This window comes from Mobula hypostoma, chromosome 1 (assembly GCF_963921235.1).
Source record: "Mobula hypostoma chromosome 1, sMobHyp1.1, whole genome shotgun sequence".
NCBI lineage: Eukaryota > Metazoa > Chordata > Chondrichthyes > Myliobatiformes > Myliobatidae > Mobula > Mobula hypostoma.
Window position 1 is genome coordinate 37,608,779 of NC_086097.1, and position 13,935 is coordinate 37,622,713.

General features: G+C 38.5%; 1 protein-coding gene across 1 annotated transcript in view; it reads right to left on the bottom strand.

Annotated features, from left to right (window-relative positions):
• Positions 1-206: 206 nt before the first annotated feature.
• Positions 207-13,935, bottom strand: part of ppm1aa (protein phosphatase, Mg2+/Mn2+ dependent, 1Aa) — a 65,475-nt gene continuing 51,746 nt past the window's right edge. The window contains exon 6 of the mRNA XM_063046623.1: positions 207-245. Within this exon, the coding sequence (XP_062902693.1) occupies positions 222-245 (24 nt within the window). The 3' untranslated portion in view covers positions 207-221. The remainder of the gene's footprint in view (positions 246-13,935) is intronic.

A 13,935-nucleotide genomic window follows, 5' to 3' on the forward strand; every position in this document is an offset into this window, starting at 1 on the left:
CCAGACAGTGATGCAACCTGTCAGAATGCTCTCCACGGTACATCTATAGATGTTTTTGAGTGCTTTTGTTGACATATCAAATCTCTTCAAACTTCTCATGAAGTATAGTCACTGTCTTGCCTTCTTTATAGCTGCATTGACATGTTGGGACCAGGTTAGATGCTCAGAGATCTTTACACCCAGGATCTTGAAACTACTTACTCTCTCCACTTCTGATCCCTCTATGAGGATTGGTATGTGTATCTCTAAATTAAAAATAAATAAATGAATAAATAAATACTCTGAAATAACTCTATTTTCAAATACTCCACAACTCATCTTCTCAGTATTATTTATTTATTTTTAAACTTGTATAGTTTGTCTTCTACATATTGATTACTTGTCCGTCTTTGTGTGTAGTTGATTCTATTGTATTTCTTTGTTTTCCCATGAATGACTGCAAGAAAATGAATCTCAAGGTAGTATATGGTGACATACTTTGAAACTTTAATTATCATACTTTGATAACAAATTTTAACTTTGAAACAACTTGGAGCTGAATTTCTTGAATCTCAAAGCTATTGTGTCTAGTCACCTAACTTAACACCCAATGCAACTTACATTCCCTGGTGAATACATATTAGTCCTCAGTTTACCGAAGTCCTTGATATCAGTATCTGCTCACAGACAGTTAAGATGAATACTTGTGAGGGTCATTATGCAGTTGGCATCCAGTGAATTTCCAGCACACATATGCAAAATATAAGAAAAAGGATGCAGTTCTCAACAGCATGACCATTTAGCAAACACGACCCTGTGTCATCCTATCCCTCTGACCTGGCACCTGCACACATTTCTGCTGACGATTCAACAGGTGAAAATTCCATCTCAAGCCTAAAATATTCCTGCCACAGCGTCTGAACTGGTACTTGTTGATCTTATTGATTAACTATGCTCCTTCCTTTCCTGAAATCAATCTCTGAAATAAAAAGCATAACTGCAAATAGATTAATATAAAGGGATGGTTGTGGAGGAATTAGCTGCATTAGCAATTAGTGCTGTAATTGGTTCTGCAGTGTATATTGGGTGAGAAAGAAATAAGATGGGAAAGAGAAATTTTAGATGTGAGAAAACTTTGCAAAATAGTTCCTCCAGTTCTGTTGTCCTTTCTCGTACCTGAGATGGCTGGCACATTTTCTTCTGCAGAAGACATGTTTTATCTGTCAGTCCTATCATTTATGTCCAAGTACTCACTATTATAATGATTTAAATAGTTTGTAGTTAACAAGAAACAAGTAAACAAGACCAAAACGCATCATGTGTTTCTGCTGGCTAACATCAGCTTTTGAGATATATCCTTTCCATATCCTGAACTCTCTTCAGGATTTGAAATGGCTATGATATTTGACCAAGTCCATCATGGTAGGCTGGTCCTGAAGATTAAGTTGCAAAGGACCTAAGGCACGTTGGTGAACTGGATCCAGAATTGGTGTGGTGACGAACAGCAAATCAAGTCCCGTTCCCATCCTCCCACCCAATCATACTCACAGACATGATTCCAACCCCAGAACAGGTCACCTCCTGGATTCTCAGACTTGCAGACATCAGGGCCTCCAGCTTTTGACTCTCCAATCACGGGTTTGACATTTGGCCTTGACTACTAGACTCGTATGGACCCTGACCTCAGTGACCTAGGCCCTCATGTCTCCTCTGGGCCTTTACCTTAAGTCTTTGACCTTCAGGCTTCTACCTCTGGACTTGCTGTGCTCTGCACTTCAACCTTCGGCTTTTCCCTCTGGACTTTGCTGACATCAGGACTTGCCATTCCTTCGACTCTAGTGACCTGGAGGATGTCACCGGCCCTCATGAGCCCTGCCTGAACCCAGTAATTGCTGCCCATATGGACTTCCATCCAGTGACCAGGACTGGCCAGGGATCGCTGGTCTTACTATGACTCAACTTCTAGGATCACTGGTCTCATTGCCTGCGACTCAATCTTCAATATCACTGACATTTGACTGAAGATTGAACCAGTCTGGTTGAAAACATTTGCCCAGACTCTTAATTTATTGCCTCTCATCACCTCCCTGCCTACAAACCCTAACTTGATCTCTAACTCCCCACACTGCACCAAAACCATCCCTACCAACCTGAAAAAAACTAAGTTTGAGCCACAACATTGGCAGACATTGTATCTTGGTGGCATTTTGACCAGAAGATCATGATACAGTGGGACACAGGTCAATAGAAAAGTTGGGCAATTTGATGGCAAATGGAATTTAATCCAGGTGCACCTGATGGGTCAAATTCTGGTAGCACATCGAGTGTATATGACAGGAACCTTAGAACAAAGAACAATACAGCACAAGAACAGGCAAACTGAGCATGCCAGGTAAAGATGTTCTGCTGGAAATGGAATAGTAGCTCCTTAGGCATCCGAATGGATGGGCAATGCTAATCCAACATTTTGTTCAAGGAGGTCTGAAAGGTGAGGGTTCGTAGAGTAGCTAGTGGAAATGAATTGGACAGGATGCAAGGGTCAATCATTAGATCAATAAGGAGGGGAGAGAGCTAAATTGCAGTTCATTAGGGGTTAGAGGAACCTTTCCAAGTGTCATGATCGTTGATGGGAGTGGATAGGATTTAGTGTTAACGTGTGTGGAAAATAACAAATATAAAGTGGTTTTGTTCATCAGATAGGCTGGGATCTACCCTCATTAATTAAAATGAAAACAGTATATTTCTGAATTTTCCTGGCCATGCATGTGAATTTTCAAATCCTGCATGTGACAAGACCACATATGCCATTAGGCACTGGTACACAAGTCCAGTCCCCATTGTTTCTTTTGTGAAATTGAAACACATCCACCACAAAAACTGGTAGCAAGGGATATACATATTTATATTTGTTCTATGTTGAATCTCAGCAGTCACTATTTTGCAATTTTTAAAAAAATAATTTCACAATTGAAATCATTCACTGCATATTTCCTCTAGCCAATCTATCCATTATTTTAAAGACCTCCCTCAGGCTATGAATACAAGACCTTTTAAAAAAAAAGATCTTATATTCATAACCTGACAAACTGAGGACATCTTAATGAAATTGAAAGCCAATTAAGTATGTTTGAAGTGCTGTCATAAAACAAATCGCATGTACTCACAAAGCAAAAATGCGACGAGCGCATCATGTCACGCTGTTGGTTGTGAGATATATGTTGGCCAGAACAACTGGGAAAATTCCATGGAGTATTTATGTCGCTTCTGAGTAGGAGGAAGGGACCTGGATTTAACATTTCATTAGAATGGCATTACCAATAGTACAGCTCTTCCCCACTAATGATCTGGAGCCTTTATATTTCGTGCTGAAATGGATTTAAACCTACCTCCTAACTTGGGCATACTATTATCAAAGTAATTTCTTTTAATACAAAGATGAATGAAAATTTACCCCTCTGAATGTTGAATTAGTCACATATAGGACTGATAAATGAATAGGGAAGACTGTAAGTACTCATAGAATATTAATGTTAGATTCATTGTCAGCCAATGTGTGCATTTCAGCAGCTAAAACTCTGGATCAGGATAAAATAGACATATTAACATAATTTTTCAGTGCTCTGTACAACATTTAATATTCAGCAGTTCTCTATGCTTTGAGGTTCATAGACCACAGTGTTAATGTAAACAGATTTGTTAATCCCCAATACCATGCTTTCAACTGTGAGTGCTTTGTGCTGACAGGCCTGAAGTGGCAAGGAGTCTCTGGCATATTGTTCATCCCTGCATTATTGTTGTAAGAGTAGATGGAGTGAAATTGCTGTCTATAGGTGTTTTCCAGTACTCTTTCAGAAGTAGATCTCCTAACTGACATCAATTAAAGGGATTATGTCATCAACCGAAAAGAAGGCTATTGCTATGAATGTAAAATTTCCAATTGTTTGTGACAAGGTCACTAGACCCTTTACAGCATAGCATGACCCCACTAAAATTAACTTCACTCCTCAAACACTAATTAGAATAATGTTTCTTCGGTTTTTTTTTTAAAAACGCACACATTGAACTCTCAATTAACCATTATTTGAAAGGATTGGTTATTTCAGATTTTATATCATTCAAGATTTAAATAATTGTCTTCGGAGTATCAACAGAACTTATTTTAAGCAGCAATTATCCTCTTTGTTGTGTTTAAAGTAATGTTTTAAAATTATGGCATGCATTTTTAAACACAGGTCAGTAGTCTATACGAATATTACATTATTGAATTTTTGAAATTAAAACACAAAATATGACTTATACAGGTTGTGACCATTGATACACCTATCCTACAATAAATTTGAAATTCTTCTTTCAGTAGATTACATGTGCAACATGCTAAGGAATTAATGCAAACACGGTCCTTTGAACGAACATCTTCCAATCTTTATATTCATCATTCATTAAAGTATTTCAGCTAACCAACATTAGTACTGAAAATATTTTTACTGGATTCTCCTGATGAATTGTGACTACTGTTTATTTCTTTCTTTATAATTGGAATTGAATTATGGAGGAAAATGTATTTAATGACAGATGAGACAGATCTATTAAGAAAATATGAGTCGAAAGTGAAGGATATTTCATATTTAGAAGGCAGAATAATGCCAGTGACTCCTACTGGAAAACTCAGACTCTGAGTGCTACAGATCAAAAACAGGCACTTCAGCCCATTTAGTCCACCAAACTGTTATTCTTAGTCCCACCAGCTCACACCTGGACCATAGCCTTCAACGTCCATTCCAACTATGTAGTCTTAAATACTGTATTACAATTGAACCTTTATCCACCACGTCCTCTGGCAGCTCGTTTCACACTCTCACTGCCCTCTGAGTGAAATAGTTTCTTCTACATTCCCCTAAAATATTTCACTTTTCAAGTTCAAGTTTATTGTCATCTGACTGTACATATATACAAGCAAAATGAAACCACACTGCACCCACAATACATACACCACACCCAGCACAAAAAACAGAATACTATCAAAAAACGTTAAATAAAATAGAATTCTTCACCCTGAACCTATTACCTCTAGGTCTAAATTCATCCAGCCACAGTGGGAAAAACCTGCTTGCATTAACCCTATATATACCCCTCATACCTTGTATATCTTTATCAAATCTCTCATTTTCCTGTGCTCCAGTGAATAAAGTGCTAACCTAATCAAACTTACCCTACAACTCAGTTTCTCAAGTCCCAGCAACATCCTTATAACTTTTCTTATTGATACCTTTCCTATAGGTGGCTAATATGGTGGGAGGCATAATTTTAAGGTGATTGGCGATAAGTACGGGGGGGGGGTGTAAGTTTTTACCAGAGAGTGGTGTGTGTGTGGAACACCCTGCTGAGGCATTGGTGGAGGCAGCTACATTAGAGACATTTAAGAACCTCTTAGATAGGCACATACATGATAGAAAAATGGAGGGCTCTGTAGGACAGGACTGTTAGATTGAGAGTAGGTTAAAAGGTCGGCAAAACATCATGGGCAAGGGGCCTGTACTACACTGTAATATTCTATATTCTCCGTTCTTCGTAGTGAGGGAGCCAGCACTGCACACAATACTCCAGATTAGGTCTCACCAAAGCCTTCAACACCCAAATTCCTGTAAATAATAAACACCCTGCTTTTTCAACTTACTTAAAGCCACCAATCATTCTTTTCAATCACTTCTGAGTAGTGTTGGAGAATGCTGCATGTTTTGGTGAGAATGTGTGGAATAATTAAACAATTGTGAAAACAAACTTTTATTCATTAAAACTAGAAATTATACCTCAGTTAAGTGAATGCATTTATTTTCAGATAACCTTCAAACAAAACAAAATTCCAGAACTAAAACTAACAACCAGTTAACCTAGTAACCCCATTCAATTGCATTCTTTGTTGGTTAGTAATGTTACTGAAAGCTCTTTTCAGTACACGTTAAAAGCCTGCAGATTGTCATCCCACACACACACACTTGACTTGTAGTTCTCTTTAGACTCGACAGTACATGCCGTATTTTATGTTGTAGATTTTGACCCCGAAAGAATATGACTACCTGTCTACTGCCATCAGAAAATGTATCCTATTACTTAGCATTTTCAGTAATACAGAGTGCCACCTGCTGGTATATAACGTTAATTTGAAAAATAAATCAAACCTTAAACAAACTGGATGTTCTTATAGAATACTATATTGTTCATTAAAGATTCAGGGAGTCATATAAAACAAGATTTTGCATCAGGCGAAGAAAAAGGAATGAGAAATTACTCTGCATATTCCTATGATTTTAAAACAAGTGTTCCCAAACTTTTTTATGCCATGGACCCCTACCATTAACCAAGCAGTCCATGGACCCAAGGTTGGGAAGTCCTGTTTAAACTAAACATAGAGATTTTAATTATAAACTCGCTCATGAAACATTTCCTTCATGCCTGTCTCTCAATTCCTTTCCGTTTTATATATTGGTCTATCTTATCTTTAATTGTATGCTATCAGCTTGTAATTCTCAATGTGGTAATGTTTCAGATTTTCACTCTTACCTATGTAAAAAAAATCTCCTAAATCTGGGGATTTGCATGTATATTGCAGAAATCACTGGTAGATATTTAATAATTGTCACTGATTGTAAACAACACCAATATTTTAATAAGAGAATGGTTGGTTAGCTTACTTACTATCAGTATTTGCTATTTTTTTTATTTGCACAGTTTGCTGTCTTTTGCACATTGGTTGAACACCCAAGTGGTCTTTCATTGATTCTGTTATTACTCTATTGATAATACCCGCAAAAAAAAATTAATGAGGGTTGTATATGGTGACATATATGTACTTTGGTAATAAATTTACTTTGAACTTTCATTTGCAACTCAAGAGGGCACTTTCCCAACTATCTGTCAAGCATGAATAGCTTTCTTTACAAGTCACTAAGATTGTATATTAAATGACCTTATTCTAGTTTGTAAGTTCTACTAACATTCAGCAATACACAGAAGCAAAATTGTTAAACTGTGAACTCAGAAGATTTCACATGTATATAGGGAATTCAGGTTTTAGCTGAAATTCCAAGTCTTTTTCTCAACTTTTAATAAAATGTAGCTGTTGGGTTGGATCTATTAGGTGCAGCCTGCTCTTCAGATTGTTTGTTTATTAAACAATAATTACATTGACTCTTACTGTCTTGGTTGAATTATGGTATATCAATTTACTTCATCACAGTTTGTTTTAAAAAATAATTCGTAACTTCTGATTTGTTTTGAGGTTTTGTGAGTATTCGAAAGTTGTGCAATTCAATTGAAAAAGCAGAAAATTCACAGCTATTTACCAACTAGATGTGTACAATGATTTCTCTGGTACCTGCTCTGTCTAAAGAGATTTGCGCTTGGACCACCCAAGTAACTCTTTGTCTCTTCCAGTTGTTCCTTGAAAGCATTCTTAAAAAGCAACTTCATCCTGCCTTTATCTTTTACACTGGTGAGTTAGCATTTGTAGCAATCAAGTGTTGTCATGGCAAATTACAGTAGACTATAGAAAACACCTCCAGTTCTCTGTGTGAAATTTGATTTGCAGTCAATTACATGTGATAATCACTTTTTATTGTGTTTTACCTTGAAGTAAAATATTTAAGGTTCCTTTAAATAATGAAACATAATGGAAAATTAGCTTCTGGATTAGATCCTGGCACATCATAAAATTTGCATTTAACAGATCACATTTCTTAAACTGAAAACAAATAGTTTCATAACAAATATTAAACGTTTACCAACAAAGTTAACTTCTCAAAGAATATCTCACCAAGAAATCCTAAGATATACATTGCCTTTGAAATAAACTATCAAATGTAAATCAGCACAGTAAATTATTCACTAGGCTATGTGCTTGAAAGGAGATATTACATTGAAAAGAGACAAATAAAGAGTAATTAGAACATTCCTAAATCATTTTGCCATTGTACTGACACTTGTGATCTTTATTAATATATTGAATATATTTTGTTTTGGTCTCAAATCTCCATTTAAAGGAAACAATGTTTTTAAGTATTTCTATGTCGACCAAGTCACTGGTCTCTTCACTATTTTTGTTATTTCTTGTCCTTGTAGAAGTAATCAATGAAAGATTGAGATAACAAAATAGGGAAGGGGGGGTAAATTGGTTCTGTTGTCTCCCATACACAACCATGCACATATTTTCTTATCCCTTGACATCAGGATATCATCTTTAACACACCACTGGCAGCTGATCTTTCAGCAATAAAAATGGAATTCCCTGTAAAGACTTTGCTACTGAAAGAAAGCATTACATTTTATGTCACCTTTCATGACCACTGGAGAGTCAAGAGGCCTCGGTTTAAAACCTTATCCAAAAGATGCCAACTCTAAGAGTGCAACACCTGTTCAGTACTGTGATAGAGCACCAGCCTAGAATGTGTTCGCATACAACATGACTGAGGGACTTTCAAAATTAATTTAGTTTGATGATGAATTGGAAACTCCAGGAATAGCAAAAGAATGAAATAACCTTCACACAGCACTCTTCACACTATGGACATCTGAAGCACTCTCAGCTGAGTAAGAAAAGTACAGATACATTGTGAATAGCGTGAATGTATTGAAGAGGCTAGGAAAAGATACAAGGGAATAGAGGAGAAAAAAGGTTATACTGGCAGATTTAGCAGAGAAAAAAAACAGTGAATGGATCCAGGTAGGCCAAATGGCCTGTAACTGTGCTGTTCATGTCAGGACTATACTAGAACACTTGACCTCAATTTCAAGGGAGCATGGAATTGTTTGAAATTATTTGCTTTGCATATGATAGTACATTTGATGTCCCAGATGCTTGGTCATGGCAATGTAAATTAAGTTACAGCTTCCGATATCCAGCCAACATTCACACTTCAACTGCCAGCATACACACACAAAAATGACAGCATTTTCTGCACTGCTACCGGTTGCAGATGGCTGCTGTAAAAAAAAACTATCCTAATAAGGAATGTTTTACAATTCATAGTAATGTGCAATTGTTAGAAATGACGAGAACAATAAAAATTATACAAGCTCTCACATGCAGAGACTGAAATAATACCTAAAATGGTTTTGATTATGGTACCGACCAATTAGTTAATGCAGAAAAAGAAGTGGCTTGTATACATTCTGAGTGGGCCAAAATATGAATTAAGTTGAAGATGTGTGTAAAAAGTTGAAATTTAGCTATTGAAATAATGCTAATTTAAATTGAAGTTGGTATTGGGCTCAGGAATATGTTCAGTGGTAGGTCAGCAAATTATCTATGCATAATAAAATGTTCAATAAGGTGCAAGGTACTTCTGATGTGTGATCCTGCAGAAAAATAGTAGCTGATAACTCGCTTACAGTAACAGTCCACAAAAAGCAAATGAGATGAATCAGCAATTTCAAATAATTTTCTTAGTGTTAATTCAAGGAAGTGGCACAAGTACTCAATATTCTCTTTGAATAGTTCAATAGGAGCCTTTGTGTTCATCTGAGTAGATGGTAGTGGTCTCATTTGAGTGAAATTCTTTTACTCCTTTAACATGAGCTGAGCTGAGGTACTCAAACCTATAATTTTACTTGAATCCACAATCTTCTAACAGAAAGGCCAAGAAGTTGCCAATTAAGCAAATGCTACAGCCAGCTTAGTGGTAACTTGGCTTAGATATAGGACTATCATTTGAATTAAATCACTTCAAGTCATACCTAGGATCCAAGAATATGAGATAGACTGATATTTTAGTGTGGAATGCACTGGTGTCAGAGGTGCCATGGCTCAGAAGAAACATCAATTGCAGCTCATAAACCAACTTGGTTCACACCATCCTTCAGCCATCACAGCAACCAATTGGTTGGCCAGCTATCTCATTGCTTCATGTGGCATACTCGGCTGTGCACAAACTCGTACAATCTTTGAACATATAAAGATGACTTTATTTTATTTGCATGGTAGCATAGCATGTAGTGTAACACTTCACAGAATCAGCAATTGGGTTCAATTTCCACCATTGTCTGTAAGGCACTTGCATTTTCTCCTCATGACCACATGGGTTTCCTCTGGATGCTCCAGTTCCCTCCCATATTCCAACGATATACAGGTTAGTAATGGTTACTAAATTGTGGGCATAATATCTTGGCGCATAAAGCATGGCAACACTTCTGGGCTGCCCCCAGCACAACCTCGGACTACGTTGGTTGTTGATGCAAGCAATGCACTTCGCTGATGTTCCAATGTACTTGTGACAAATAAAGCTAACCTTTACTCTCTATTCTAGATGTGGATACTGTGTTACAGGATTCAGCTCAAATTGTGTCATCAAGTTTGTGGATGACACAATGGCTGGCCTCAACAACAACGATGATGAGTAGGAGTACAGAGAGGAAGTGGAGCATCTAGTGGACTGGTGTGAGAACAACAACCCAAGTCTGAATGTGGAGAAGACCAAGGACTTCAGGAAGGTGCAGATGAACTGTTCCCCTCTGCAAATACATGGCTCATCTGTAGAGAGTTAAGTGCACCAAGTTCCCAGGAGTTCACGTCAGGGGTGACCTCACCTGGTCTCTCAACGTCACCTCCCTAAACAAGAAGGCACAGCAGTGCCTCCACTTCCTAAGGATATTGAGGCAAGCTAGCTTCCCTCTTCCCTCCGCCCATCTTAACCAAATTTTACAGGAGCACTATTGAGAGTGTCCTGACAAGCTGCATCTCCATCTGGTATGGGAGCAGCTGAGCATCAAACTGGAAGTCCCTACAAAGGACTGTGAGAATGGCTGAGAGGATCATAGGGATCTCCCTATCATCCATCTGAGAGATTGATTAGAAGCGCTGTGTACACAGGGCCCTTAGCATTATCAAGGATCCCACCCAGCCATCCAGCTGTCCTCTGACTTTCTACCATCAGGCAGGAGACTCTGACACATAAAAACAAGAACAGTCAGGATGGGAAAGTTTCTTCCCTCAGACCATTAGTCTTCTGAACTCCCTGACGCATCACATTTTAAGTGTCACCAGTTAATCTATTCTATACCTGCCAATATTTAATTTATGTACTTTGTTTATTTATGTGCAATTCACCTGTAAATTTTATCCTTACTTTGTGTATGGATTTGAAGGTGGGGGGGAAGAGACTAGCTGGAAGGTGATGATGAAGCCAGTTGGGTGGGAAAGGCCAAGAGCAGGAGAAGAATCTGATAGGAAGAGAGAATGGACACTAGGAGAAAGGGAAGGGAGAGGGAACACAGGGGAAATAATAGGCAGGAGAGGTCAGAGTGGGGGTGGGGAGTGGGGAAATTTTTGAGTTGCCAGGAGAAATCAATATTCATGCCATCAGGTTGGAGGGTACCCAGACAGAATACAAGGTGTTGCTCCTCCACCCTGAGGGTAGCCTCATTTTGGCACTAGAAGAGCCCATGGATAGGCATGTAGGAATGGCTATTAAAATATTTGTCCACTAGGAAGTCCTGCTTATGATGGATGGTGCAGAGGTGCTCTACAAAGCACCTCCCAATTTATGACAGGTCTCACCAATGTAGAGGACATATCAGGAGCACTGGACACAACAGATGACCCTAGCAGATTCACAGGTGAAGTGTTGCCTCATCTGGAAGGACTGAATGGAGGTGAGGAAGGAGGTGTATGGACAGGTGTAGGGCTTAGGCCGCTTGCATGGATAAGTGCCTGGATGGAGATTAATGGGGAGAGAAAAATGGACAGGGAAAGTATGAATGAAACAATTCCTACAGAAAGTGGAGGGGGGAAGGTAAAGATATGTTTAGTGATAGGATCCCTTTGGAAATGGTGGAAGTTGCAGAGGATAATATGCTGGATGTGGAAGCTGATGGGGTGGTAGATGAGGACAAGAGGCACTCTATCACTATTATGACTGCAGGAAGATGTATGGGAAATGGAGGTGATTGAGTGAGGGCAGCATCAATAGTAGAGGGAGGGAAACACCCTTCATTAAGGAAAGAGGACATCTCAGATGTCCTGGAATGGAAAGCCACATATTGGGAACAGATGTGGTGGAGGTGAAGAAATTGAGAGAAGCGATAGTATTTTTATAGGCGATAAGGTGGGAAAAGGCATAGTTGAGATAACCACTGCAATCAGTAGGTTTATAAAAGAAGTTGGTTTACAGTTTGTCTCAAAGATGGAGAAAGAGAGATCAAGAAAGGGGAGGGAGGTGTCAGAGATGCCCAACTGAATTTAAGGGCAGGTGAAGTTAGAGGTAAAATTTAGTAAATTGATGAGCTCAGCATGGGTGCATGAAGCAGTGACAATGCAGTCATCAATGTAGCGGAGGAAGTGTTGACCAAGGCTTCAAACACAGACTGTTCTACACAGCTGATGAAGAAGCAGGCATGGGAATCTCTTGGATTTGGAGAAAGTCAGAGGAGCCAAAGGAAAAACTGTTAAGGGTGAAGACCAGTTCTGCCAGACATAGGTGGTGGTGGTTGATTCTTCTGTCAAGAAAGAAATGGAGGGCTTTGAGACCTTCCTGATGGGGGATAGAAGTGTATCGGGACTGAACATCCATGGTGAAGATGAAAGGTTACTGAGAAGATCAAGGACATGAGTAGTGTCGCAGATGTAGGTGGGAAAAGACTGAACCACGGGGACAGAATGGAATGAAGGTATGAGGACATATTATGTCTCTAGCATAATATGAGAACCAAAATATACATAATGAAATTTTTGTCTTCATCAAATATGGTGCAACATGCATGTAAATTTTCAGATAATATTTCTCCCTCAGGTTAAATATCAAATTAAAATTAAACTAAACTAAGTGGCAAAAATGAAAGTAAATATGTCATCCAGATTTAGAGATGGGAAGCTGCTTCATCACTAGCGATGGGTAGAGCAGACAAAACAATGAGTGCAGCAACTGGACAGTTCTCCTTTCAGCCGCTAACGCAGCATCAGTGCAGGTTAAAAATCCTTGTACACCTAAACCAGTTTGAGAGCTTGATCTTGTTTGTTTAAATCATATTATTGTATACCTATGAACAAGTGCTAAACTCTGGTGGTCTGTGACAAGCAAACCCCAGACTGCAAAGTGACATAACACTAGTGCGCGCTCTCTCTCTCTCACACACACACAAAGCATTTATGCCTCTTTATTTTTTTTAAGTTGCATTTTGATATTAAAAAAACAGCAGTTTGACCTTGAAAATTTACCTTCGAGGTTCAAGAATTTATTTTGTATCAATGAGCACATGAAATTGCTTTTATGAGCTAGGATGCTTTCAGAGCATTTGATAGCAGACAATCGGCCTTGCCTGTTAAAACCTCCAAGTAAAAAGATTCAATGTATCCAACTCATAGTGAATTGGATCGTAGCCCACTGACATTATATCCTCAGCCCCGGGGAAGTAAGGGCTAACTGCTGGGCGCCTGCATTAGTCACATTTAATGGCTTTACTAAAGGAAACAGACCATGACATGGCTAAACAAAACTGGCAGGAAAGCTTGCATTAATCGAACCGATCTCAAACTCATCAGCAGCAGATTGTTTCCCCCTTTGCAAACAATTAGTCTGCCATTTGGTGTTCCGTGCCACGTATACCTTTTCTCCCTGGTCTATAATTATTTACACCAGGTGCATTTCTTTCACACTTTCTTCTGACTATAGTATTGTCAGAAACCATGATGAGTAATCTGTTAAACCTTTGTATGTATTTTGCCCTCAGGTATAAAGTTACTTCAATAAGCACTGGGATACAATGGAAGGAAATAGAATTTACCCAGTTAACAAAAAGTATTAGCAGCCCTAGAGCACAGCCTCAGGTGACTGAACAGCATTGATTTCAATGGTTCAGGCAACTGAGGATCCAAATCATACCGAAATGTTTAAAGCCTATCAACTGCAGAATACAAAAATCAATCCAATAATGGATAGGGTTAGCTCAATTCTGTAGATTAGGATTAGT